At 39.4% G+C, this 27918-nt stretch overlaps 1 protein-coding gene across 9 annotated transcripts in view; it reads right to left on the reverse strand.

Annotated features, from left to right (window-relative positions):
* PCLO (piccolo presynaptic cytomatrix protein) overlaps nt 1–27918 on the reverse strand; it is a 432028-nt gene that overhangs the window by 220681 nt on the left and 183429 nt on the right. For all 9 annotated transcript variants that reach the window (XR_005982658.1, XM_041722030.1, XM_041722032.1 and 6 more), the window contains exons 4-5: nt 16170–16865; nt 14–5354 (exon numbers count right to left, since the gene is read on the reverse strand). Coding sequence is in view for 8 of the 9 variants with exons in the window: in XM_041722030.1 (XP_041577964.1) it covers nt 14–5354; nt 16170–16865 (6037 nt within the window). In the remaining variant the exon portion in view is untranslated. The remainder of the gene's footprint in view (nt 1–13; nt 5355–16169; nt 16866–27918) is intronic.

Here is a 27918-nt window from a genome sequence, read left to right on the forward strand (position 1 = left end):
ACATCATACTGACCTGTAGTACTTCTCCCTGAAGTCAGATCTACTGCTGCATCAGTGCCTCCAGAATAATCAAAAGCATTTTTACTCTTATAGAAAAAATGTCCAGCTTCTGCTAAATTAGTGTCGGACATGGAAGGTTTCATTCCCCCAATCCCTCTATAACCATAGGGCCCTGATCGATCGTACTGATAGTGGTCATCCCTATAGCCAAAACGATCCTCAGGAAGAGTAGTGGCAGGCTGCTGTGCCGTGCAGCTCCTTCCGAAGGGTAACTTGTAAACCATATCACAGCACACGGCTCTTCTTCCTGCAGTCAGATCAACAGGCTTGTCATCATCTTCCACTATCTTGGTCACCACACCCGAAGTGGATTCGTCCATTGTCACAACTGTTCTGTGCGACTTTGTTGTACTGAGGTCCACCACTTCCCCGTCAGGGATGCCCTGCAATGTGATGCTATCAGTCCATCCATTTGTGACACCAGCAGGAGGCACAGTGACAGGTTTTGGAAGAGCCGATGTCACCGGGTGTGCCGAAGGGCCTAAAGATAAGTTTATCGGCGTGTCCTCCCTAGCGGCAGGGAAGGCCTGGCCACTTGGCATCTTGTACGTGGGCTCAGCGGGCTTTGATGTCGTGAGCTGGAGCGGTGCAGTCGTCCCACGTTCTAGGCCCACCAGGCTTTCCGCGGCCACAGCGTGACTTGAACCAGCCGTGCCCGCGACGACGGTCGCCGACTCCGTGAGCAGGGCCATCGGCGTCGCTGCTGACGGAGTTGTGCTGAGATTTATAACGGAGGGCTGGACAGCACTAATCTGCCTGCCATAAACGTCACTTGCAGCGCTCTGCCTCTTCAGATCTATGGTGGCGGCGGAAAGATCCACACCCTTGTCAGGCACCTGCACCTCTCCTTTTGGTACCGTTCGCAAATCAATGGCATCACCCACAAGCTGCACCTTCCCGTTTTCCTTAGGCTGACGCTTGTCGAGAGCAAGAGGCTCTGGGGGAGTTGAGATCGGGACAGTGCTGAGACCAACACCGGGGACTGCACTTCTGGCCACTGAAACCTTGGCCTGAGAAACTTCAGCTGTGAAAAACTGTGTCCCCGAGGTTGGGGCTGCTTGAAACGAAGACAAGGTTGTGACCGGGAGAGCAGACAATGTCCCCAGAGATCCTGAGAGGTACAAGCTTGGTGCTGCAGAACTGGGCATTCCCGCAGTGGTCAGAGGAGGAACTAAAGAAAACACTGGTTCGATGGAAATCAGGTCTTTGGGGGGTGACCCCAGGGGCCAACTGGTGATTGCCTGACTGGCTGAAGAATCTGTTGGAGTCCCGGGTTCAGATGGCAACGTGATAACCACATAGGTTTCCATGAGGGATTTGGAAAATCTCGGGGAGGACTTGTTAGAGTGAGGGGATAGTGGGGATGTAGGGGAAGGTAATTTATAATCTGCTGAAGTCACTAAATTTAGTGTCATATTTGAAGTCAGAGATAGACCTGCCGGTTTGGGGTGTGTATCTGCTGGTTTTTGTGTCGTTACCGGAAGCTGAGGAACTGCTGGTTTGGGGGCAATTGGAGGTTTACTTGGCTCAGGTCTGTGTGTAAACACAAGGCCAGACGGGATGGAAGATGGTTTAGGAGGAACAGGAGGAGGTGCAGGGGTATATATTTTTGTTACAGGTAACCCACTACCTCTTGGAATGGCCGCGGCCTCTGCTGCAGTAACAACATCAGCTGGCGGTGTAGCTGTGGGAGTTAGAGTCACCGGAGCTGTAGCAATTACCTTTTTTTTAGGATGAACAGCTGGTTTAGGTGAGGTTGGTGGAGGAAGGGGTGGAGGAGGAGGAGGAGGGGGTGGGGGAGGAGGAGGAGGGGGAGGGGGAGGAGGCGGAGGAGGTTGGGCTGATGCATCCACAGAAGAACTTCTAAAGAATGGACGAGTTTTAGTTGGAAGAGAGCTAAGAGAAGGGCTGCCAGATGGCAAGGGAGGTGCAGGTTTAGCTTGATCAAAGACCTGTCCAGACAGCAAGCGTGTCACTGGAACCTGCTCCTCCACTGCAATAGCGGGAGAAGGAGGCTGATCAAACCCAGTTTCAGACAAGCCAATTTTTGTGGGTTCAACCTCAGACTTCTCCCTTTTATCTCTGTAAGCTTCCAAAACGTCAAGAATAATTCCATTCCCGGTGTCCTTCTTGGCTTTCTTCACTGGGTCTTTTTCAGATGTAGATAAGTCAGTGGAAATAGTGTCAGCAATGAGCCCCTCGGGTTCAGTTCCTACAGGTTCGAGAGGCGGTCCCATATCAGATAAGGAAATCACGATATGATCAGCACTCGCTCTTCCATCCGGTAGGGCAGTCCGAGCTAAAGATACACTTATTTCTTCCGGATAGTCGATAATGCTGCCGGGAAAATATGTTGATGAAGAAATCTCAGAATCTTCAATCTTAGTCACTATGTCCACTGGCTCTGCATAAACTGTGGTTATACTATCCAAGGTAGTGATGGGTGAGGAGCTATCTGTGGTACAAACTGAAGACACAGATGATGTGAGAGAGGGTGTGTCAGAGGGCGGGACAGATGTGGCACTTTCTGAAGGTTCGGAGTAGGTCAAAATCAGTGACTCATGGGCAATTATCTCTTGAATCTCCCTTGTATAATCAGTTACATATTCATCCTCAATTTCTTCTGTTGAAAAATGTTGGGTTATTTTGACATCGGGGATGGAGAGCGTTGCGCTGCTGGTGGAATCTGTGAGAGATGCTCCCGAGAGAACACTTGATGTCAAAGAAGCATCGGGCATCCTGTCAAAGTCCACAGTAGATTCTGTCATGTCATCCGTGATGGGGGGCTGGGATGGACCGGACCCAGGTGGGAACTGCATCTGCTGCTGCCTCTTCATGAGCTCTTCATAGGCAGCATCGGCATCTAGTAACTTCTTTTCTTCACTGGTGGAAGTTACCATACTACCCAGATCCACTATCTCGTGGCTTTCTGGGATAATGTAAGAGCTTGAAACGATGTCTTCTTGAGGCACAAGAGAATGTAAGCTTTCCAATTCATAAAACTCTTTCTGGAGGTCTGTTATTTTTTGCATAGGATCTTCATAAATCTGTTCCGGAATCCTTACTTTTTGCTCTTTCCCTCTCTGTTGCAGAAAGCCGTTTTCGTCTTCTTGCCTCGTTAGTAGGCCACCATCTACCGAACCATTATATGTGTCCTCCACTAGAGATTCGTAAATATAGTCCTCTATTAACATCCCTCCATACAAAGGCTCTTTTTCAAACATTTCATCTCGTTCCGTTGCAGCTGGAAAAGCCTTATACTTGTGGGTTTTGTGCATCATTTCTTCATACATCTCCTCAGCACTTTTTAATGCCTTTTGGCCGTCTTCTCTCTGCATGAGACACTGCTCATCGGTTGGGGAGTACAAAGACACAGCTGTGGGCAATTTATACACTTTCTGGACTTCTATTATTTTCTCTGGGCTTATTTCAAAACCTTCCGGGTCTGACTCTATGCTAGGTGAGTATTCGGAACAAGAGGACCGATGGAGCTCCTCCATCTCTGCAGCCTGACGTAACTCTTCTGTGGGAGATGCGTCTTCAATGGGAGAGAGGTTACTGGGTGGGGTCTTTGGTCTCTCCCTCCTCCTCTGAGCTCGAAGTTCATCTTTGTCTTTCTTTGATTTCTTACTAGAAGTCTTTCTTTGTTGCTGTTCCAATTCCCGCTGCTTTTCTTGCTCCTTCAGCAGCTCTTCCTCCTCTCTCAGCTCTTCCTCCTCTGAGGAGTCCTCAATGGTGGGCAGAAGGGGGCCGTGCGACCTGTGCCGAGCTTTCCGTTGCTGCTTGCTCTCTCCCTTTTTGTGGCTCGGGCTACTATCACTGTCCTCATCAAGGGAGGACACCGACGTCGGGGATGTGCCGGGAGTGAAGCTGGAAGCGTGAAGGCTGGAGGACCCTTCCCCCCGTGACCTGTCTTCTGGAGAGTCCGTCAGGCTCTCCATTTCCAGTTCTGGCTCCTCGTCGAAGTCCAACACTGCGGCTCTGCGCACGGGCTCTGGGCCGTAGCGCTCCGCCGTCGCGCTGTTCAGCTCTATGGTCTTGAAGCGCCGCAGGCCGCCTCCTCCGGCCACGATGAGCTCGTCACTGTCCTGACTCGTGGTCTCTCTGTACCTCGGCTCGGGGCTGTCGTCGAACGTGTCATCGTCGTCATCGTGCCACGAGTGGCGTCGTCCCGCATCGCCGTCGAGGCTTGCGGTGCTCCTGCGGCTGGCTCGCCGGTGCTTGCCGGTGGCCGCCCTCGCCTTGCCCCTGGGCTCTTCCCTCGGGCGGCCGTCGGTGCTGCGCCCGTCCGGGAGCTGGCTGCCTGGGGGCTCCTCGCCCTCGGACCCCGAGGCGTCCTCATCGGCGCTCGCGTCCGCGGCCGGTTCGCCTCCCAGGCCGCCGTCGTCCCCGGAGCCCGGGCTGTCCTCCCGCCTACCGTCCTCGCTGCTGGACGAGCCCGCGCCGGCCCCGCGCTCTCTCGGGGGCCCCGGGGGCTTCTCGCTGTCGCTGCGGCCCTCCACGCACTCGGGGGACGGCCTTAGGGGCCTCGCGGCCCCGACCCACGCCAACTGCCCTCCGTAGTCCTGTGTGGAGGGCACGTCCCGGCGGCCGTCCTGAGTGGAAGGGACGTCCCAGCACCCATCCTGCATGGAAGGGACATCTCGGAGACCGTCCTGTGTGAAAGGGACGTCCCGGCGCCCGTCCTCCGTGGAAGGGACGTGTCGGAGACCGTCCTGCATGGAAGGGACGTCCTGGCGCCCGTCCTGCGTGGAAGGGACATCCCGGCGCCCGTCCTGCGTGGAAGGCATGTCCCGTCGACCGTCCTGCGTGGAAGGCATGTCCCGGCGGCCGTCCTGCGTGGAAGGGACATCCTGGCGGCCGTCTTGCGTGGAAGGCACGTCCTGGCGGCCGTCCTGCGTTGAAGGCTCCTCTTCCCCTGCGCGTCTCGCCAGCTCCTGTCCCGCCGCCGGGGTCTCCGCCCGGGAACCCACAGGCAGCCCGCAACAAACCTCCGGAGGCTGGCTGTTCCCGTGGGGCTTCTCCGCCGCGAGGGTGCTTGCCTGAGCCTCCAGAAGGGAGAGGACTGTGCTCTCTAACTTAGCCAAGTCTGAGGGGCTGGAGGGGCTGCTTTCTTGGGAAAAAGAGTCCTTTTTGAGTCCCTTGTGCAAATCTTTTTCGTCACTTGGAATAAGACTTGGAATTTCACCAAGTGAACTTGATATCCCATCAGAAGAGTATCCTGTGTCACTCAGACCTTGCGGGCTTTTTGGTTGCTGAGAACTTGAAGTGTCTGATTTGTCATCTTCCTTTTCCTAGCAGGGAGGAAAAGATACAGGAAAACTTAACATGATTAAACTAGTAACAGGGCCTCTCTATTACTCCCAAATAACTGCTATGAACTGAGGAGTAATATTAGCATTTTTCTTTCAACTATATGCCAGTAATTTTTTTAGATCTTTGGCTACAAAAAAATGAAAATAGTTGATATGTACTAAGGTTAGTTTACATTTAATCTAAGTTTAATGAAAAGTCCATTCTTAACATTTGTTTTTTTCCACTAACACTCTATTTATATTTCAATTCCATTTTCTTTCAAACACGTGATTATTTTTCTCAGTACATTTATTTGGGGAGAGAGTTACAAATTGTCAAGAAATTAAGGTTTTCATTAATATAATCAATACTTTTGAGTTATGGGGACAAGCAAAGAAAGAAAGAAAAAATCAGAGGATGGGCTTTGTACCTGGCTATGAGTTGTAAGAGATGTTGGAAATTTTACTGAACAGAAATATGCAGGTGATATGACCATAATGATATCTGCCTGAACAATCACAAAAAAAAATATTTTTTTTTGAGAGAGAGATTTAAATATGGCACTACCTTTTAAGGACACTTTAAAAAACGCAAAGACATTATATTCACTTGCTATTGTTGTTAATATTATTATCTTGTATCATTTGAAGTGAATGTTTAGAAACTTTGAAAAAGTTTACAATTATTACTAATAGTTATTGCTAATAATTAATGACTTTTAAAAAGTTATGCAATAACTAGTCTGACTCATGGCTTTAGCTAAAGAAAAATATCCAGCTATTATTTTTGTAGTGTTTTTAATCTCATTTATCTTTAGCATCATACCTCAAAGCTATTTAATAAATATCATCTGTATAAATGTCTTCTGATTGTGAAAATACTTGAACTTTTACCTTTAAACTGTGTCAAAGTCACATCCTTTCAACCAGTATAATAACTAACTTTGGTAAATGGGATCATGGGCTTCCCAAGGAGCTGGGACACTATGCAGACAAATCACAGCTTTGACCTGCTGCTTTTCTTGGGCTGTGATTAGGCCATGCCAGCAATTTGGTTCAAGAATCAGAGCAACCTTAAATGAAAATATTAAACATAGAGACTTTTTGCCTAAGTCCAAATTAAAAATACCCATGAGCAAGATGAAACTCAACTAATCCAATTGGTTTCCATGCTTAGAGTATTAAACTAACCCCACAGCCCTATGGAATGAAGAGGTCAGAAATCAAGGTACACAAGGACATTCGCTATCAGACCCTGGCCTATGAAGCCACCTCAATTCCACTAAATCCGTATCTTGAACTAAGCACCTCAATTATTTTCAGTGGGTTTGTAAGCACGGGCTCCTCCAACCCGCTGGTAACCCAAATGATCAGATAGATGTCAGGCTGAACAACAAACAACACATACAAAAACCTTTCTTCCTTCTTTCTCTCCTTCTCCGCCTCCTCTTTCCTCTTTCCTCTCCTTCTCCCCTTCCTTCTCCTTTTCCTTCTTTTAGCTATGGAGTTCTCTAGTACAGAAGCTGTTGGTTTGATAGTCAGTTTATATATGTTCATTTCAATATCTGTTGGTTAGAGATGTATTTTTTTTAAGACTTTATTTATTCACGAGAGACGTAGAGAGAGAGGCAGAGACACAGGCAGAGGGAGAAGCATGGAGCCTGTTGTGGGACTCAAACCCAGGAACCTGGGATCACGACCTGAGCCAAAGGCAGACAGACGCTCAACCACCGAGCCACCCAGGTGCCCCTAGAGATGTATCTTGAATGCATTAGATGGTAAAAATGCTCTGGCCAAATTTACAACATGAGCCCACCCAATTAGTTTTGGTTCCTTTGTCTTAAGATCTGCACGTTAAAGAGGTAAGCATAGGTGAAGCAAACTAATAAATTCTTTCTAGACAGTCCAAGTGAAGGGATATTTCTATCTCCTCACGTCCACATGATGATGAGCACAATTTTTTTGAGTCCACTATGCTTTCTGTCTTCCTTATCTGCCTGCCCATCCTTTGCTAATTCACAGCAAACACCATAACGAGAGGGGTGGGGGACCTAAGCTCCTTGTTAAAAAAAGTAAAAAAAAAAAAAAAAAAAGACCTTTCATAATCAAATTGTGAAGGTGTCATTTGTATTCTTTATTTTGTGTCTGCATATGTTATAAACAGAACAATGTAATAAATTATCCACATATGGAGGAAATGTAACCACTGGTACATATAACAATTGAGTATAATAAAAGAAATCATAGTTTGATACAATGAATTCTACAAGTTCTACATTTTACAAAAATACGATTAGGACCAGACATATAATGGAACAAAGGAAATTAAGATACATTAGACAGGAGACTGATGCAATCAATAAATATCAAAATACCTATCCTATAATCCCCTTCTGTGGCCTTTCTCCATGTTTTATGTTTTCTTTCTTTCCTTAGGACCATGTGCTACCCTCTTATCCCTCCTGCCCCCCGTCTGGTCTCTTTCCTCCACATTCCTCAAAGGATTCAATCACTATTTATGTATGACGAAGCAGTGATGATTTCCCCTCTAAATAACTCTTCCTCCCCATATTACGAGGTAGCAAGAGGCTGCAAAGATTTTGCTCTATAGGCTTGTGGGTCTACGATAAAATGTTTGGAGTGGTTAATAAGAAAATCAAGTTAGGTGACCAAAGGGAATTTGTCTGAACTGTTCAGGAGAAATAGTTGGTCATGTATTTATTGTACTATGGTAAATTGAAAAAATACATAATGTCAATTCTTCTCATACTAACTAGCACAGGTGTAAAATCTCCTGCTAGAAGCGAGTGACCTGCTTCTTCATTACAATGTTAGCTGCTAACTACCAGATCATATACCAACCAAGCCCTTTGCCTCTTTAAGGTTCCTACAGATTCATCTTTTTATCTACCACTGCCACAATCGAAAAAGGAAAAGGATTCCCAGGTGGCTCATCTTTTTATCTACCACTGCCACAATCGAAAAAGGAAAAGGATTCCCAGGTAGTACCTGCCTTCAGCCCAGGGCGTGATCCTGGAGTCCTAGGATCGAGTCCCACACTGGGCTCCCTGCATGGAGCCTGCTTCTCTCTCTCTCTCTCTCTCTCTCTCTCTCATGAATAAATAAATAAAAATCTTAAAAAAAAATCTGTTCTTCATATACAGAGACGAGCATACTGAGACACTCATCTGTGCAAGTACTCATTCCTCCTGTGGCTATCTACTTTCCTTTGGGAGCTTAGGTGAGCAGGATTTGTATCCACACAAGTTAACTGGCCTATATAGATTTAACACCGCATACTCCTTCCTTCATGGATTATATATATATTTTTTTCTTTTTTTTAAACAAGGGAATAATTTGATCAAATTAGATAGAGTAGATGGTACTGAGAAGAACATAAAACACAATGTATAAGTCGGGTTTGGTTTTCTCTAATTATTTAATCTTCAAATGGCTGTCTGAAGTACTATGACTCTATAGGAATATGATCAAAGGCTTTATGAAAAGGAGGCATAATTTGGCTTATTTCCTTCCAAATTTTTGAGTCTCCAAGACCAAAAGATCTGGAGTTTTCTCCTAGATGCTTCAAAAATGTATGGTTGTAAAAAAAAAAAAAAAAAAAAAGTTTGGTTTATACTTACTTCTGAGAAGAACATTAAACTACTTATGGTACTATATTAAAATTTAATGAAACTAACAGATTCAAATAGTTCTTTCTAAATTACAAATATATTATATATAACACATATATATACATGTATGTGTATAAACATCACTGAATTTTCTTATGTATGTAATATTTTTTTCATTCGAATAGATAATCAGAAGTTGAAATTATCTATTTCATCCTTTACATGTGATAATACAATCTAGAATGACCTCTGGAATGATTACTTAAGAAGAAAATTCCAGGCATCTACTTTTTACATGAGAATTTTGTTTGTCATCTTAGATAGAGGCAGTGAGAGCGAACAAACATAATTTAAGCATACCTTTTTTTTTTTTTAAACAGCAATGTCATTTTTCAGTTCCCCTGAGGAACACATTTTCTGTGCTCTCCCTAAGTACATTTAGCATTAGATCCTATTTCACTTACTTTTACTGTTACTGTTATTGCACTTTTCCTGTGTATAGAATTATGGTACTTGAGCTTTTCTACTCTGTGTATATGAAACAATCACTCAAAATTTTCAGGGTCTAAGATAGATAGATAATACATACATACATACATACTTTTATTATTATTATTATTTATTTATTTATTTTACTTACTAACCAAAAGCAGAAAGTAGAGAATTTCTTTTCCTCCCAGTATTCCACTGCCATTTGCTGGCCTGGAGACCAGTCAGGGAGAGGCAGTGATCATTTCAACCCATCTGAAACTCTTCTGATGGTGTCACACCTTGAAGCCTTCTCTAGTGATAGAGAATGTACCAAGACGCATCTGTACTGCCAAACTCAGTTTGGCCCCTCTCATAAACGCTGAAATGTTTAGCCTTCCATATTGAAGGTAAATAGAAGTTTTCTGAATATTATTCAGGTTAAGAATCAAATTCTTGATTAAACTTAAGATTGTACAAAGAAAGGATGCAATATTGCTTAATTTTCCCAAGCTATTTATTTCAATGGGCCAAAGTAAAACAATAAGTGAATGATCTTTAACCATTTATACAATGTTAGGGTCAAAACTGACCTAGTCTGCTAGTCTGACTGTTCCAAACACTCTAAACTAAAGATTAAGTCCATAATATTCACTGGGCTGGAGAGAAAAATCAAATATTCTCATCTACAACATGGGAATCCTTTACACTATAGAAAACCTCATTATTTTTTATTATGCTGCCATTATATACAATAAATTATATGTAACTTGGATAGTAGCCCCTTGGTCATTTTAGCCAGAAATAAAAGTTTATGGTAAAGGATGTTCAAATTTTGGTTTTCATCAGGAGACCCCTAGTGTTTCAATGCAATATATCAGATGTAGAAAAGCAATATTCTGTTTAAGTATATAAATAAAAGGAGACAATTTTGTAGCAACATGGAATTTTAAAATATTAAACAAAAAAGTAAAGAAGAATGTATCTTTCAAATTATTTATTACATTTTAGGATACATTTTGTCCCATTTGACATATTTTGGAAGACAGGAATAAGTAGAGATACAAAAAGATATGGCAACAAAAATGTAAAGAATATACTATGAAAATATGAATGACACAAATGATAAATAAATGAAAAATAATATTAATATAGAGCAAAGTAAAATAATACATAAACTGTTGGGGTTATAGCAAGAGCTGCTAAGAGAGAAGAATAATTATAATAATGTAATGGTAGCAAGGTACAAGTGTCATAGGAAAGAGGAATTATATGTTGTGTTGATTTTTTTTATTTTTTATTTTTTTAAAATATTTTATTTATTTATTCATAAGAGACAGAGAGAGAGAGAGAGAGAGAGAGAGAGAGGCAGGCAGAGACATAGGCAGAGGGAGAAGCAGGTTCCATGCAGGGAGCCTGATGTGGGACTCGATCCGGAGACCATGGGATCATGCTCTGAGCCAAAGGCAGATGCTCAAACACTGAGCCACCCAGGTGTCCCATATATGTCGTGTTTAAAAGTTACTCTTATATAATCAGCACTGGGCCATTATCTTAGCCTTGCTGAGTCCTCAGCCATGTGATTCTGGGCACAGCAATTTAGTTTTCCTCAATTTAAAGAAGATACAATATTTACCTCATCCAATGTTCTGTGGATGAAATGATAGAGAAAATATTTAACATCATGCTGAGAATATTCTAAGAGATAAATTAAAGATATTATCTTGATTTCAAACAAAATCAAATTTAAAACGAGTCAATACAGGGACTTCAGCAGCAGAAGTGACAGCCACTAGGGAGAAAAGTGGCCTAGAGGTCGAGGTGGGAGTTTCTAATCAGGTTGGAAGAGTATAGCATCAACGTACAGAGTGTAGGTATAGAGAGGAAAAAGGACAATCTGCCTTCAGGAATTTCACAAAGGCATATTTGGCTGGTTCTATAGCTCACTTGTGGGAAAAATTAGGGGTTGCTTGCTAGTTATATGGGAGTCATATTCCACAAGGCTGAGAAAGCCAAAGTAAGTTATTTATACAGGAGTCTCAGCCGTGGGGTGCAAAAGCTTGGGCAAGTTTGTAAAGTGATCTAACGGGTTACATGAAATACATTTTAAGATATTTATTATATTTTTAATCCAAAATTACATGTTCCTAATATTTAATAAATGGATTGATGCTAATATTCTTTTACTTCTTCTGTGAGTTGGTCACTTGTTCTGTGAGGAAGCCCGAGAGAAAACTGTGAGTTACACTCTAAGGAGAAGGTATAGTGAGGTAGTCACTTTATTTGCCCACCTTTATACTGAGGCTTCTTATTCAGTTAGGCAGCTCTCTGGTTTTTATTACCTACTAGTAATTACACCAGTTTTCCTACAACAGGTAAGTGGTAGATGAAAGATTCTTACAAAACAAAAATCACATCATAAATATAATAAGAAATACACAAACACATGACAAACACATTACTAAAGAAGCGGACACTCCTCATATCATTACAAGCTTTTCATCACCAATATTACAAGATAAAGGCAATGATGACCAAGTTGAATCGGATCAGACACAGGTAGCCAAAAATGTCTGCCATTATCAAGGAACCATATTTGACATCTGTATTGACATTAGCTTTGATGCTAATAGTAAAACCTTGCCTGAACACAACATGCTTTGGCACCATAGCAAGTGACATTATGACATCATCACAAACTTCCAAAATTTTCTGCATATAAATATTCCAGTACTTTACCAACTTTCAATAAATTGAATAATAAACAACTGGGAATCTTCTTTTGATCTTTTAATTTAATACTAAAAGACCAAAAAAGGCACACATCATTTGGAAAAATTTGATTCATCCACCATGGAAAAATGGATGAAGTAATATGTATGAAATGATATAGTGACAAGTCAAACTGTATTTCTTTGTCAGCAAATTTTGTTGGAAAGAATAAATAAAAACGGAAGATTTGGGAGAAGTTATCAGACCAAAGTGAGAGGCAAAAGTGTTAGTAATAACAGAATCAAAGTGTAGATATTTCTAATATGTTTAGCTTAAAATAGTACTTCTGTTTTAGTAATACTTAAAGTACTGCTGTAAGCTACTAAGGAAAAATGTACCAATGAATGGAGTAAGACTCAATATAGAATGATTTGTTTAAGATATATATATATACACCATATATACGGCTATATATATATATATATATATATATATATATATTCGTCTTAATGAAAAAAATGTATATTAGCCATTGAAGAGTGGCTTTTTTTTGGTTGGAATTATTCTTTTTAAAAGGGTAATTTTACAGAGAGACCAGTACATGTGAAATTCATTTACTGCATCTGTGACAAGTACGCCAGAATTGGACTCAGGATTTTACAGATATGATATATTTTGAATTCGGTTGAGACCTTTACATTTTGAAGAATATCTTTAATGTTTTGTATTGAGATAGATAATAACTGAATTTATTTTAACCACAGAAATTTACTGATTATGTAATGGGAAATAAATTTTAAAACTTCTAGAATATGAAGATTTGATTCTTTTTTGACAGAAGCAGAAGAATGCCAAAATTGTTTAAATTTTTGGTCATGACAAGTGGTTATCACTAACCAGATAGTATAAAGTAAATGGGATGATGGGTGGAAAAAGTAGATGGGAGAAAGTAAACCCGGGTTATCAGCAATATGCTTATGATTTAGCAAAAAATGAACACTAGCTGTTCTTTTAGAGAATTATGATGTGAAAACAGCCCTCTGAATACAGATATTTGGAAATTTTATGTGATTAGGCTGTATAAAATGGCATATGTCATTTTTAAAAGCTGTCATCTCTGCTTCTTTAACAAATTTTAAAGAGAATATTTTAATCTGTTTCTAAGCCCTCCAGATGAAGAACTCCAGTGGGTTTTAAAGCAATTTGTTTGTATGACATTACACATATGTATTTAAATACCACATTTTCTGACAGCAAGAACAGATTACTGGTATCAAGGAAGATAGATATTTATTTGTGGAATCTCCACAATTAACAAAATTTATCTTCAATTTCAAACTTAGAGAATGAGTAGCAAGAGCTGGCAAGTACAAACTCTGATCCATTCCTTCTAATTCTGATATATCCTTGTGGGTTATCTTTCTTGTTATGGATAGTCATTAAAACTAGACATCAAAATACCAAAATAAGCTTAACTTAGAAGCAGAATTTCAGATAACTCTATCATAAAATTTCAGACCAAGATTTTTAAAATATTGACACACAATGAATGCTCTCTCTAAAATACTATTAGTAATCATATTTTAATGTGATCAAATATATCTATTAAATAAAATAAAAACAATAGTTTTAACTTATTTCACTGACTTATGTTTTTTTAAATGTTTTATATTGTTAATAATATGTTAGTAAATCAATACATTAATTAAGAAGTAAGTATATACATACTGTGGTCATAAAATAAAAGAAAAAGTAGTGATTAAAGGACATGATAAAAAGAAAGTGATAAAGGTGTAAAATAAAATTAAAAGTACATTAACAATATTTAGATTCTTGTTAAGATTCTTCAATAAGCAACGGAGACCATTAGCAATATCTGAGTGACAGAGTTAAATTATGTGAACTTTTGAAAATAATTCCCTTACCTATTGGAAACAAACTGAGGGTCGCTGGAGGGGAGGCGGGTAGGTGAATGAGGTAAGTGAGTGATGGGCATCATTAAGGAGGGCACGTGATGTGATGAGCACTGGGTGTTCTATGCAACTGATGAATTGTCGAACCCTATGTCTGAAACTAATAATGTATTATATGTTGGCTAATTGAATTTAAGTAAATTTTAAAAAGGAATACTCTTTTATAATAAAAATGTTATTTTTATTAAAAATTGAAAAAAATATGTTCTTGAATATATTTGGTCATTGAATACGTAAAACTGTCACACACAAGCAAAAAAAAAAAAAATCTGATAGCCACATATATGGGAGAAGGGAGACAGAGCAGGCACAGTGACCAGTAATTAAATTATTCAAATTATGAGTGAAAGGTCATAAAGGCCATAATTAGGAGGAGTCCTCAGGAATAGGAGTCAACAGACAGGAGTGAAATAAACTGGATGCGGAGGGCAAAGGGCAGGCTGGTGAGAAGAAATCAGATTGCTCAGAGTGGTAGTGACTGGGAGACTAGAGACAGATGAATGATAGTGCCATTACCAGAAACAGAAAGTCAGAAGCAGAAACTGCTTCTATAGAGAGTAGGTAAGATTCAGACATAATGAGTTCCAGTTTATGGTGAGGCTTTGAAGCGGAGCACACACTGCATATTTGAGAACACAGATCTGATACTCAAAAGAGGGCCAGAAGGTGCACTGGTAGATTTACGAATTGCTCATGTGGTTCCCCTAAGAAGACAACAAAACTCAAAACAAAAACAAAAACTGTAGCAAAACACAAAGGACACTTCATCATAAATTAGGAAAGAAAGCAATACAGGGAGTCCAAGGAGAACACATACAGCATGATCAGAAAGAGAGAAAGAGAACAGAAAGGGAAGGGTCATGAAAGCCCAGGGCTGTTTCACAGAGAACCGGAGAACCAGGAAAAGGCATCAGGACTGCAAAATAGTTAAGAGAAGCAATGGGGGTGGGGTGGGGGGGTGGGGGTAGTGGTGGTACTAGATCCAGTCATTAGATAGACGAATATACAGGAATCTGCTCTGACTCTGATCTATGCATTTATACAATGAAGTAAAACCAGGATTAATTTAATGAGTGATACATCAAAGATGCGTTAGTAACCATGTTGTTAAAAGTGTAAACAACAACAACAACAAAAGAAAAAACAACTAAATCAGAGTCAGGATGGGCTACATATTCTAATTAGAGTTCTAATATTAAAATTTAATATTATTAAATCATTTCTTTTTCCTTCAAGTCATTGCTGCTATCTGGGAATTAAAATTATTCAACCAGATATTATGTAAGATCTCGTGTAGCTCTAAAACAATCAGAGTTCTTCTAAAAATGACATTATTCCATATGCAGATAGAGGTTAAGATGGATACTCTCAAAAGTTGCCACTAAAGAAAGAGAACACATATTATTCCAGATTATGTCTGAATTATAAATAATCTTCAGTATTAAACACAGTAAACAAACCCCAAATAAAGTATAGTATATTAAAATCATGTTAAACACTAAAATTAACTTTTGTAAAAATGACTTTTGTCCTGAATTTTAGACACACCTTTTTTTTTTTTTTTTTGCAGTCACACTTATTTAATTATTTCATGGCTTATGACACCTTAAATGGCTTTCAAGTGAAAAGAAATTTGACTTGCTTAACCAAGTGTCTAGGTGAACAGAAACTTAAATAAAGACACATATTATCTTATATTAAAGGTGGATACTGATTTTATGTTCATAGCAGAGACCAGAAGAAACTTAAAATTATAAGTTCTTCTTATTGCCCTACAGAATTCCGATAAATTATCAGAGACACATAAAAACTGGGAAAATAAATTTGATATCTCTGCTTTATTTAAGTTAGATTCAGCTGTCCAAAAGCCAAAGCTGTTCATTTCGGCAAGCGTCACATTTGTCTGAAAGTGCCTTTAATCGAAGGCTTTCCCTTACATAATCACCATGAAGCACCCTGTGTCCTTAGGTAAAAATTAGCCAATTTCATTATACTTAAGACTGTGCAAAGAGAAGGAAACCGTGACTTACTGTTTTTTCTCTCCCACGTTCCACCTGATGTGGCTTCGCCGTGCGTGCTGCCTGGGGCTGTTCTTTTACTTTTTGAGTCACCTCATCATCTTCCTTGGGCAAACCTGGGGGTGAACCAGGGAGTTTATCTTCCATCTCGGTCTGGGTCTGGGGTTGCTCCTCCTCTACCACCTGTGGAGCCACTCTGCCCACAGGCTTTCCTTCAGCAGTTGGTACTTGAGTTTTAACTAAGTCTTGTTTCTGTTCCTCCTCTAGAGCTGATGGTTTTGTTGCTGGGGGTAACTTTTTGTCTTCGGAGGCTGGCTTTTTTTCTTCAAGAGGTGGTTTTTTTTCTTCTGGGAGTGGCTTTTTGTCTTCAGGGGGTGGTTTTTTTTCTTGAGGGGCTGAAGTTTTGTCTTTCTCTAGTTTACCCTCTTGTTTCTGATCTGTGGTTGCCTTTGGGACAATCTTTTCAACTGACAGTATTTCTTGCACTTTTTCTGGAATGATTTGCTCAGCTTCCATTTTGACTTCTTGTTCCTTCTTTTTCATTTTTACTTGGGTAGGCATTGCTGTTTTGGGAGATGGTTGTTCTGGAGGGACAGGCATAGGAGTGGCTTTTGGTCCTGAGGGTGTAAGTGGCATCTTGCCCATGTCGCCAAGCTGTCCTGATAGTGCTCTCTGGGTTTGGCAATTTAAACAAAGCCATTCTTGAATCTGCAAATAAAATAGCAATGAATGGATTAACTATATCATAATGTATCTGTTTTGGTCCACATAATAAGGTTAACATCTGGTGATTTCTAGTTGCTTTTTCTGTGTAGGCAGAAGGTAGGTTACTGTTTCCCAAATCAATGAAATTGTGACTTCTGAGGAAGACTGCAAAAGGACTTAGGTATAATCTAAACTTACGAGGAATCCCTAAAGATTGGCAATTCACTCTCCTCACCACAAGGAATTAGAAAAAAAAAAAAAAGCATTAAAGATGGAGCTGGGAGCGGAGGTCAGGGGGTGGAGACAGAGCCAGGGGAATAGTCACTCTTTTTTTGGTGAAAAATCTGCATTTGTTCCAAATGGAATATTTTTTAGCTTGGTGGCTTCAAAATTGGTATTTCATATATTTACATAAAATTATTAAATTTTATGGTCATTTTTTAAAAGATTTAAATTTATTCATGAGAGAGAGAGAGAGAGAGAGAGAGAGAGGCAGAGACACAGGAGGAGGGAGAAGCAGGTTCCATGCCGGGAGCCCAATTGGGATGCGATCCCGGGACTCCAGGATCATGCCCTGGGCCAAAGGCAGGCGCTAAACCGCTGAGCCACCCAGGGATCCTCTAAGGTCATGTTCTTTTAACTGCAATTAACCAAAAGTTCTGTTAGGATTCAGGGTATAATCTCCTATCTCTTGATGTGGGTCAAATGTAGCTCTATCTACTAGAGTAGAACTTTACAATGTACATGAAAAGTTTTCAAGAATCATTTGTGCCTAATCCTCTATCTGCTTTAGGACTGAAAGATAATTTAATTCTTAATACTCATTCACATTTCTTCTGCAATTGAGCAAGATGGAATCATGGGATCAAATTGTTTGGTATCTCCCCCCAGAGTTTCTTGAATTGCTGACTAAAACAGCTCCTGATACTTCTGGTCCTTGGTGTAATCCATGGGCCACCTGTACCAATGGACTGAGGTGGTCATCAAACATGCAAATTCCTAGGTACTCCTAGCACTGTTTTAGTAGGATCCTGGGGAAGGAGAAGGAGGTCATAAACTGGCTAATTCTTGGTTGATTCTTTTGCAAGCTAAATTCTGAAAACTACTCTCACGTACAAATGATGGCATGGGAGACTGATTATGTTAGACTGATAAGATTGCAGGATTCTTCCCTTACTGAGACATGTTTGCTTTTTCTTACCTTATAACTATTTTAATGTAAGACTAAAGGCTATATGTGAAACTTTTAATTGTTAAATTTAACAAATACCTACTCTGTAAAGCCCACAGTTGGAAGGGCATACAAAGAGGATTCACGTGGTACACTGTTTTCTGAGTTCAGTTTCAAGCTCTCTAGTTACAGGACTTAAGATCACTTACTCTTCTAGAATATTATTAAGGATCTAAGTTTCATTTCTTCAGCTTCTAATTTTTTCAAATATAAAAAAATGTTGCTGACTAGTAATGACTGTTTTGCAATCTGTAAGCCATTATAATTCTTATATATTTATCTGAATAGTAAAGACAAAAGTCCATAATTTAAGTTTCGTAAAATGCTCTCTATAAAACATCAGTATGCATCATGGGTTCATTTGCTTTTTTGTGTGTATGACCAACCAATACTAATTTTCTTATTAATTTCAGGTCTAAACAATTCTAAAGTGTGTTGTAGCTCCTTCATGTAAGAACTGGATATAAAAGTCTCAGGAGGGGCACCTGGGCGGTCATGATCCTGGCGCCCAGGGAGTGAGCCCAGAGTTGGGGCTCCCTGCTCAGCAGGGGAGCCTGTTTTCCCTCTCTCTCTCTCTTCCCCTCCCCCTACTCATGCCTTTTCTCTCTCTCTCTCTCTCAAATAAACAAAATATTTATTTATTTTTCTTAAAGATTTCATTTATTCATGAGAGACACACAGAGAGAGGCAGAGACACAGGCAGAGGGAGAAGCAGGCCCCATGCAGAGAGCCCGATGTGGGATTCGATCCCGGGTCTCCAGATCAGGCTGAAGGAGGCAGAGGCGCTAAACCGCTGAGCCACCTGGGCTGCCCAAACCAAATCTTAAAAAAAAAGGGGGGGGGGTGGTCTTAGGAAAGAAACTGATTTGACCCCTTATGTCAAATACGTAAAGCTCATTCCAGCCCTTGTGCTGGATAGTCCCTGGAGGAGGCACTTCCATTATGCCTACAGAAAATCAATTTTTATCTGTGCTGTGGTTTTAAAAACCATTAGTCAGCTGAGCCACATCTGAAGATATTTTCATTCAGAACCTGATTTTTTTAAAAAAAACAAAAGCTGACACAAATAGCTGCATCATTGCTGTTTTGTCACATGGATTCTAAAAACCCAGTGCAGGTGTGTGTTAAGCATTCCTGTCAGGCCACGTCCTAATGTAAGTAAGTTAGGAAGTTTTTAATATACCAGGAATAAACATATCATTACATTGCAAATCTTTATCAATAGTGTGATCCTTTGATCTGAGTTTTTGAAACAAATTATGCTCACAAAGTTATCTGTTGCTACATATAGTATACAATGGTACACAACTCTTGTTAAAATGAAGATGTTTTACTGGCAAATCGAACTCCAATAAAAAAATATACAAAAAGAAAGAAAATGTTTTAAGAAAATAAACAAAGTGACTATTTCAAGGTACTATACTTATTATTTTCATGGATTTGAAATTTAGGTAAGGGGATAAAAGGTATAATCTATTTAATCCATAGTGTCACATAAAGCACTTCATTTTCCCAGTTTAAAATAATGTTTGATAAACCTACAAGCAGTGATAACCCACACTACTATGGTCTGCACAGAAAGGGAAGGCAATAATGTCAGTCTAAAAGAAAAAGGATCTTACCCCCAGAGCCTCACTGGCTAGATCAAACTTCTGTTTTCCTAAAGTTTCCATTCATATGCGGTTAAACCTGATTATTTTTATACTTGGTCTCTCAGTTGCATGCCTGATTTGCATCTGAAATAAGATTATTAAGACAAGCCTAATTCTTTTGACTTAAGCTTTGACTAGTTGTCACCAAAATTAATTTGGAAACTCACTTTACTAACATGTCAAATAACGATGACAGCATAATTCACTTATGTATCTACTCTGTATATAGTTATTCTGTTTATATCTATGGGGTACATATACCACTGGGCAAGTATATATGTAAGGCTTATTCCATCAGGGATCTGACATTCAAGTAAAAGGAATAAGATACAGGTTAAAATATGCAGTAGAAAGATATACGTGTGCAAGGAAAATGGAAAGGATGTAACTGTTTTAACAGTATTGTCTGATGAATTTATTTAGAACCTAAGGAATTTAATATTTTAGAAATCACACAAAAAAACCTTTTTTCACCAATTAGAAATGCTGAATTGGAAGTCTCATATGTGTGTCTCTTCTTTCTGCAGCCCTAGAACCAAAATTTGAATGCCAATAAATTCAATAAGCAGAGGAAGTTATAACATCAATATGGAAGTAAAAAGAGGAGGAACATACAGTAACACCAAATTTTTTCTATTTCTTTAAATATGTGAATTTAAATTTTATTAAGATAGTGGGTAAGAAAAGGCAGAGGCTAGGGTAAAACTCAAAAGTAGAAATGAGAAATGCAAAACTGATCCAATTTTAACAGTGAGTAAAAGTAAAAATGAATTTTCAAGAGAGTTCATTTTGGACAATATAGATTATCATCATTATATCATCATTAAATACAAACACAATTACTAGAAAAATTGGCTTCACAAGGGGCAATTTAGGAAATACTCTACAACCACATAAGATGTAAAAATCTGTAGTTCACAATTTTTTTGCATTCTTTAACAAAAATAATCCCAAGTATTTCTGTATCACTGTATTCAGGGATTTCATTAAGAAGTATTACATTTCAAAGTCCAAAAAAATATTATGTCCCCTCTTAAGCTCCTCAACAGCCACACCATTAAATACTCATAATGCTTCTAGTTCAATAGCAATCTATGAAAATACGAGAAAACACACTGAAAAATACAAACACTTATGGTTTTGTTTTTTTTTTTTAACATACAGGTCATCATTATGGATGCTTTCAGACTATTTCCATTGGTTTCACTATGTTTTTAAAATATGTTTTATTTTCAGTATTCTATAAATATCCCAATCATGTAAAACATAATGAAAGTTTTTTACCTATGTTATTATCAAACGTATCAAACAAATTCAGAAGACTCTATGAGACCAATTGCCTTTTTGGGCTTCAACATTAATAACCAGGGACATCAAAGTCATCCCCAAGTAGGGAAAATCTGATAAACAAAGAGTGTATATAAAAAATAACTCCATGTTGATCACAACACACTAGAATGTATTCAATTGTCAGTTGGTACATGTTAATAGGATATGTTTATTTTAACATCAAATCATCAGGGCTTGTTCAAAGCAATGCTCCACAAATCCATTAATCTTAAGAGGAAAGTAGGAAATGAAGGCAATAAAAACCCAGAAGAGGGATGCTGCTGTGCTACTCAGCATTTTTCCATCAGTAAGCAATTTGCTTTATGTAACATTTCAGTTGTAACTATAGCAACAATACCATTAAGGAAAATCTCAGAACTTCAGGCCTGCCTACTTATTTTTCTGAGTGTCATTTCAGAAGCATGCTAATAAGACCTGCAGCAGGTTCAAAGTTGGCCGTTAGACTTAAAATGGTAGAGAAATGATGGCTTGCGAAGCCTGCATGAGCATTCATATCTGTGTCTGAGAAATCTTCACCACATGTTGGCATGAATTTTCATTAAAAGACCAACCAGCCTAATTTGGAAGCTCACAGTCTCCATCAGTAAGAATATGTAAGCAGAGATGACATGCCCCCTACTCAAAATTCTGTAAAGGAAAACCAAGCAATCAAAGGAATTGATGCTTGAATATGTTGGAGTTTCCAGCCTACTATTAGGTTTCTGAGTTGACAATAAAAATTTTACAGAGGTTCCTGTTTGTCTATTTATCTTCTTATCACTCAAGGTGTTATTTTTTGAGCAAAAAATAATTACACTGATAATCTGTTTAGAAATCACTATTTACACATTGACAAACCCCCAAGTTGGGGAGCAAGTTATTACTGCAACTTGTCATTAGTATTAGTCTCACCAAAGTCTCAGATTAAGGTGTTCTGTTTACCTAAGGTCCATATACTCTTTTTTTTTTTTTTTTAAGAGATACTCTAGGGACGCCTGGGTGGCTCAGTGGTTGAGCATCTGTCTTCAGCTCAGATCACGATCTCGGGGTCCTGGGATCAAGTCCCATATCAGGCTCACCACAGGGAGCCTGCTTCTCCCTCTGCCTATGTCTCTGCCTCTTTCTCTGTGTTTCTCATGAATAAATAAATAAATATATATATATTTTAAAGAGATGCTCTAAAAATTTTATTTGAGAGAGAAAGAGAGATAGTGAAATAGAGCACAAGAGTGGGGTGGGGGTAGTGGCAAAGGAAGAGAAGGCTTATGCAATGCGGGGATCTGCATGGCTCGATCCCAGGACCCTGGGATCAGGACCTGAGGTGAAGGCAGACACTCAACTGACAGAGCCACGGTGCCGTGGGCCCAAAGAGTTCTATAATTCAAGTGGACATTCTGAAAATCAGATTTTTTTGTTTAAATTTCTAAATTAATTTCCTTTTGTTATCTGTAAAAGGGAAAAAGATTGAACTCGCAGTTGGTGCAGTCTTTTTTGCAGATTATACAAGCAGTTGCTAGACTACAAAATCAGGATATTAGAAATCTGTGATCATTCATGAGGCTGCACTTTACAAGTACATGCAGTGATGTATTTGTGGTATTTCTATTCTTATTCTGTCCCTCCTAAAAATGAATGAGATGTGCATCAGCTACTCTTCTTATTACACTGTTTTTTACTAGAGTGTATAGCTTCCTTAGTACTTTTGTTCCCTTTACAATCAATGAAACAAGAAAAACCTGTATCCAAAATGTATAAATGAATGACTGGGGCTATTCCTCATTTATCTTCTATGTAGATACAAGAATCCTATCAGGATATATTAGAACATAAATACACACATGAAAACTAAGACAAAACAAATGGGCTATTTAAATATTAATTTCCAATGTAATTGCTGAACATTAAGGGTAGGAATCAATAATGAAACCTAACAGAATACTGGATGCTGTTAGGAACTTGTACTGCGATTGCTCTGCCTGGGTTGAAATTGATCCATGGTCATGTCTCTACTCATCTCTTCTCCTTCTCCCCTTCTTCTTTCTCCTTCTCCTCCTCCTCCTCCTCCTCCTCCTCCTTCTTCTTCTTTTTAAGATTTTATTTATTTATTTATGAGAGAGAGAGAGAGGGGGGCAGAGACACAGGCAGAGGGAGGAGCAGGCTCCATGCAAGGAGCTTGACGTGGGACTCTATCCCGGGTCTCCAGGATCACGTCCTGGGCCCAAGGTAGGCGCTAAACCGTTGAGCCACCCAGGGATCTCCTCATCTCTTCTTTTATGTGGATGCTTATTTCTCTAAGACCCCACACCCTCACACCCACACAAAGTCTCTGTTTCACTGATTTGAAGTGCTTAGTATAAGTTTATATATAATGTAAACCATATTAAAAGATATCTCCATAAATAGCAATATGCCAACTAAAGTCATGTATATTATGCCAGGGATTAAAAGTATATTTAGATTAGAACTGCATACTTTCAGTTGACATTCTTTTTCTGTCCATTTTTCTTTGACTAAACCAGGATCATTTTTTTAGTCACTTTCTCATCATAATTCATATGTATTTTTCTAAAGTAGGAAAGTGATCTCTGAGGGTTCGATGTTTTAAATACCCTTAAATAAGTAATATATAAATACACACATGCATTAATTAAAATACCTCTTAATTATTCCTTTAACACATTTTTGACAGAACTTGAAGAAAATCACAGGCTGTTTCCTTTTGGAAAGACATACATATATTTATGCAAATATGTATATTTATTTCTATGTAAGAACTACTTAGGGCTCATTTCCTATAATGTCTTCCTTCCTTGTTTCCTTCCTTCCTAACCATCCCCCACCTTCTTTCTTTGTATAGAGGTCAGCAAGAAGAGTGAGCTCACTAAGACTATTCTTTGATTAACAAATCTGTCTGACTTGGGTTCAGTCACAGACATTAGGGTAAGTGATCTCCCACCAGTGTATATAAAGGACAACTCCAAAGACACAGCTGTTTTCTCACTAGTAACCAATGATAAAAACTTACGAGTAATCATCCCCAATAACTGTGTTGACTTTCGCTAACTCAGCTCTAGCGAAAACAGAAGGCTTAAGGAGAAGGCTTATCTTTGATTCATAGCATTTTTATTTGTGATTAATTGTTCTAGGGTACTACATTCTAGGCGGAGTTATTTATATGAGTCTAGTATAAAAAAATAATCAACAATTTTAAAAATATGGATAGTAAGTTCATTTTGTTAATAATCAGTTCTCATACCTCTGCTCTTACAGACTTGTTTCTTATATCCCTATTACAAGAAGTGTATATCTATTTTGTATATGTTAATTATTACATCAGAGTAAAAAATACCTTTTCAGCCTAACATCATCACTAGTCAGCACTACAGGCAATGAGTAATTAAATTATAATTAATTTGAAGATTTTAAACACTTCATCACAGAGGAATTTTAAGATTACAAAGCTATTGCATTTGAAAGATAGATTATCTAAGGCACATTGAGTAAAATCTGTAGAACATTTTACAGGATAAATAAAAAGTAGTCCCAACTTTTAAATTTTGGCATCACTGTGGATATATTAAGACAGAGGTTTTCACAGACTAGGGAGCCTGAAATGTAAGAAGGTGGGGGTTGCACCAGACTGATTAGATGATGGAGAATGGATGCAAGGTGGTTGGAAAAACTGGGCAGGTGGTAAGCCCTTCTACAATGCAGCAGGGCACGGTGCAGTACTGGAAACTTTTTTTGCAGGGAAGAATCAGTTGTTGATTCTGCAAGGTATAAAGTTGTCCAAGATGAACTATATTTCCAAAAATCCCCTTCCCTAAGTGTTTTCCATTATCATGCAGCACCAGAGACATTTTGTGTAAGATAAGGAGGGCAAAAGCAAAGCAGCAGCTACAGTGCTTTTTGCATGCTCAGACAGCTGGACTAGGGTCACCAGGTACCACTGTAGCTCACACATGTCGCTTACTGCTTAGCTTGGGACAGCAGGCAGGCCTGCAGCTCTATTTCCTCTGGATTTCTTCAGCTTCTTCCTTAAGCATTTAGGATGGAGACAATGAGAACACAGAGGTTCTGGTCTGTCCTCATGTGTTCTAGCTTTATCCCTGCTCTCTATTTTAAATTCATCTTCCCTTCCTCTGCCTGCCTTCTACTCTCCAAGCTCTAGTAAGCCATCAGCAGTCACTTACCCAGCTCCCACAATTGCATAAGGTCGAATCCTTAAAACAAGTCCCTTATTATATAGATTCAATGCTTCCTACTAGTTCTGTTTCTTTAATTAAAGCCTAAGTGAGAGAGTCAGGGTGAGTCAACTTGTTATCAAGAGGTCATGATGTTTTACACTTTTATCCATTAATGCTGGTATGTATGCAAAGTAATTTTAATAGTCTATCTTAGATCTTAAGTTATATGGCAAAAAAAAGTACACTTAAATGGAATTCAAGAGAAGTAAGGACTATCTTTACATTAATTATATATTCATATGCGATTTATATATGGTCATACAAGGAAGATAATGATCTATTATAGAGTCTAGGCTGAAACTAGTAGAGATAGGAAAAAATTCAAATTTAAATACACATTCAAGAAGGACTTGGTTTCTCAGTTAGGGTATGACTACAGGCATCTGTTTTAAAGCTGGTCATTTCTTCAAGCTGTTCTTTTTCTGGCAGCCAACCATAGACCTCAGGACCTAAGTCTCATATACTGAACCTGAACCCCATCTGCATTTAAAAATATATAGATACAGGGATCCCTGGGTGGCACAGCGGTTTAGCGCCTGCCTTTGGCCCAGGGCGCGATCCTGGAGATCCGGGATCGAGTCCCACGTCGGGCTTCTGGTGCTTGGAGCCTGCTTCTCCCTCTGCCTGTGTCTCTGCCTCTCTCTCTCTCTGTGTGATTATCATAAATAAATAAAAATTTAAAAAAATTAAAAAAATATATATAGATACATATATAAATATACATGTTTCTTTTTTATAGGCTACCTGTTCATGAAAAATTTTTGAACAATATGCAACTATCATCAAACATTATCTTGAATATTCTGATGCCCTGAAAGATTTTTTTTAAAGATTTTATTTATTTATTTATTCATGAGAGACACAGAGAGAGAGGCAGAGACACAGGCAGAAGAAGAAGCAGGCTCCATGCAGGGAGCCATGCCCTGGCACTAAATCGCTGAGCCACCCAGGTGTCCCATGCCCTGAAAGATTTTTTTAGGAATGCAATTTTTATTGTTGATGCATTTTTTATTGTTTATTTGTTTACATATTTTATTTAATGACACCACTATTGGGGAAATATTCTAAGTACAATAATGCAAACATAAATCAGAATGTCTGCTGCAAGAGAACAGGGAGGACTGAAGTAGTTAAAGTAGTTTATTTAATTCCATAAATAAAATATTATTCATTTCCTTCACTATCTGGTACTCGACAATATGCCAATAATATATATTATACATTCAAGACATTCAGAGCTCAATCTCCAGCTCTATATTGTATTGCTGTCAGCAAATAGGTAGGTGTAGCCCTCGAAAGTCTGAAGACTCATTAGTTTCTCACAGAATCCAGGGAAGAATAGATATTTCAAGTAGGTTTAACTTGCACATGTGTTGTTGTCTCTGGTTTTTGAGCCAGTAAGGATGGGATGGTAGTGAAGAGGAGCTGAGACTGGGAGACTGGATAATATAGGAACCCCAGTTGGCAGAAATATTAATAAGCATTAGGCAGCAAAAACATTACCATTATCCTATTCATTCATTCCAATGAAAAAACTAGTAATTTTAGGACTACACTCCAGTCTAATGGACACTCCAGTCTAATGGACACATAAACCAGATTTTGAATAAAGTTCAAATTGATTTCTGGCTAAAGAACAAGAGATATTGACTGATGGATCCTAATAACCAGATCCCAACAGCCTTCCAACTACCATCAACTTGAACAATCCCTGGAGATGATCCCAGAACTTAGGGCAGTCTATGTATACTAGTCACTTCAAGGAGCCCAGGACACCCCAGTCGACCCTTGTTATCACGCTCTCCCTCCCCTCAGATCTGCTCAGTGCTTCCTAGACAGTGAGAATACGACACCAAGGATGGATCAGGAGTGAGGGGAGAGGAAGAGAGAAAAGGAGAGGTCTTGTCAGAAACACATGGAAGGCTTAGTTTTCGCAACTGCCCTTATTGCTGTCCAGATGGCTGTGGGAGTGCTATCTCCAGGAACCTGTGGTGTCCTGAAGGCCTCTGAGCACAGGACACGCAGCTCGGCAACCCGGGGAAGCAGCTGGATCTTCACTGTCTGACATGCTTGGCCGAGGCAAATGATTATTAAGTCAGAAAATGGTATGATGGGCCACCCAGGTGGCTCAGTGGTGTAGCGCCTGCCTTTGGCCCAGGAAATGATCCTGGGGTCCTGGGATCGAGTCCCACATTGGGCTCCCTGTGTGGAGCCTGCTTCTCCCTCTGCCTGTGTCTCTGCCTCTCTGTGTGTGTGTGTGTGTGTCTCTCATGATTAAATAAATAAAATATTTTTTAAAAAAAGGAAAATGGTATGACAGTGAATCTGTCATCTCAGAAAGAATCAGATAAAGAAATGTATCCTAAAACAAAAAACCAAATCAAAACAAAACAAAAAACCCACAGCTTTCTGAGCCTTTAGGTGTGTATAGTGTGCCTGGCTGAAAAATAGAACTATCAAAGAGAATTCTCATTTTTAACAGATAGCTGATTTCCATTTAGCATATAACTTCCTCCCGAGGCTACTTGCATCTGAAGAGGACAAGCTTACCCTGAAGCAATGACAGTACACTGCAGAGGTTACAAGCTTGCAGAGAT

This window comes from Vulpes lagopus, chromosome 11 (genome assembly GCF_018345385.1).
Source record: "Vulpes lagopus strain Blue_001 chromosome 11, ASM1834538v1, whole genome shotgun sequence".
Lineage (NCBI taxonomy): Eukaryota > Metazoa > Chordata > Mammalia > Carnivora > Canidae > Vulpes > Vulpes lagopus.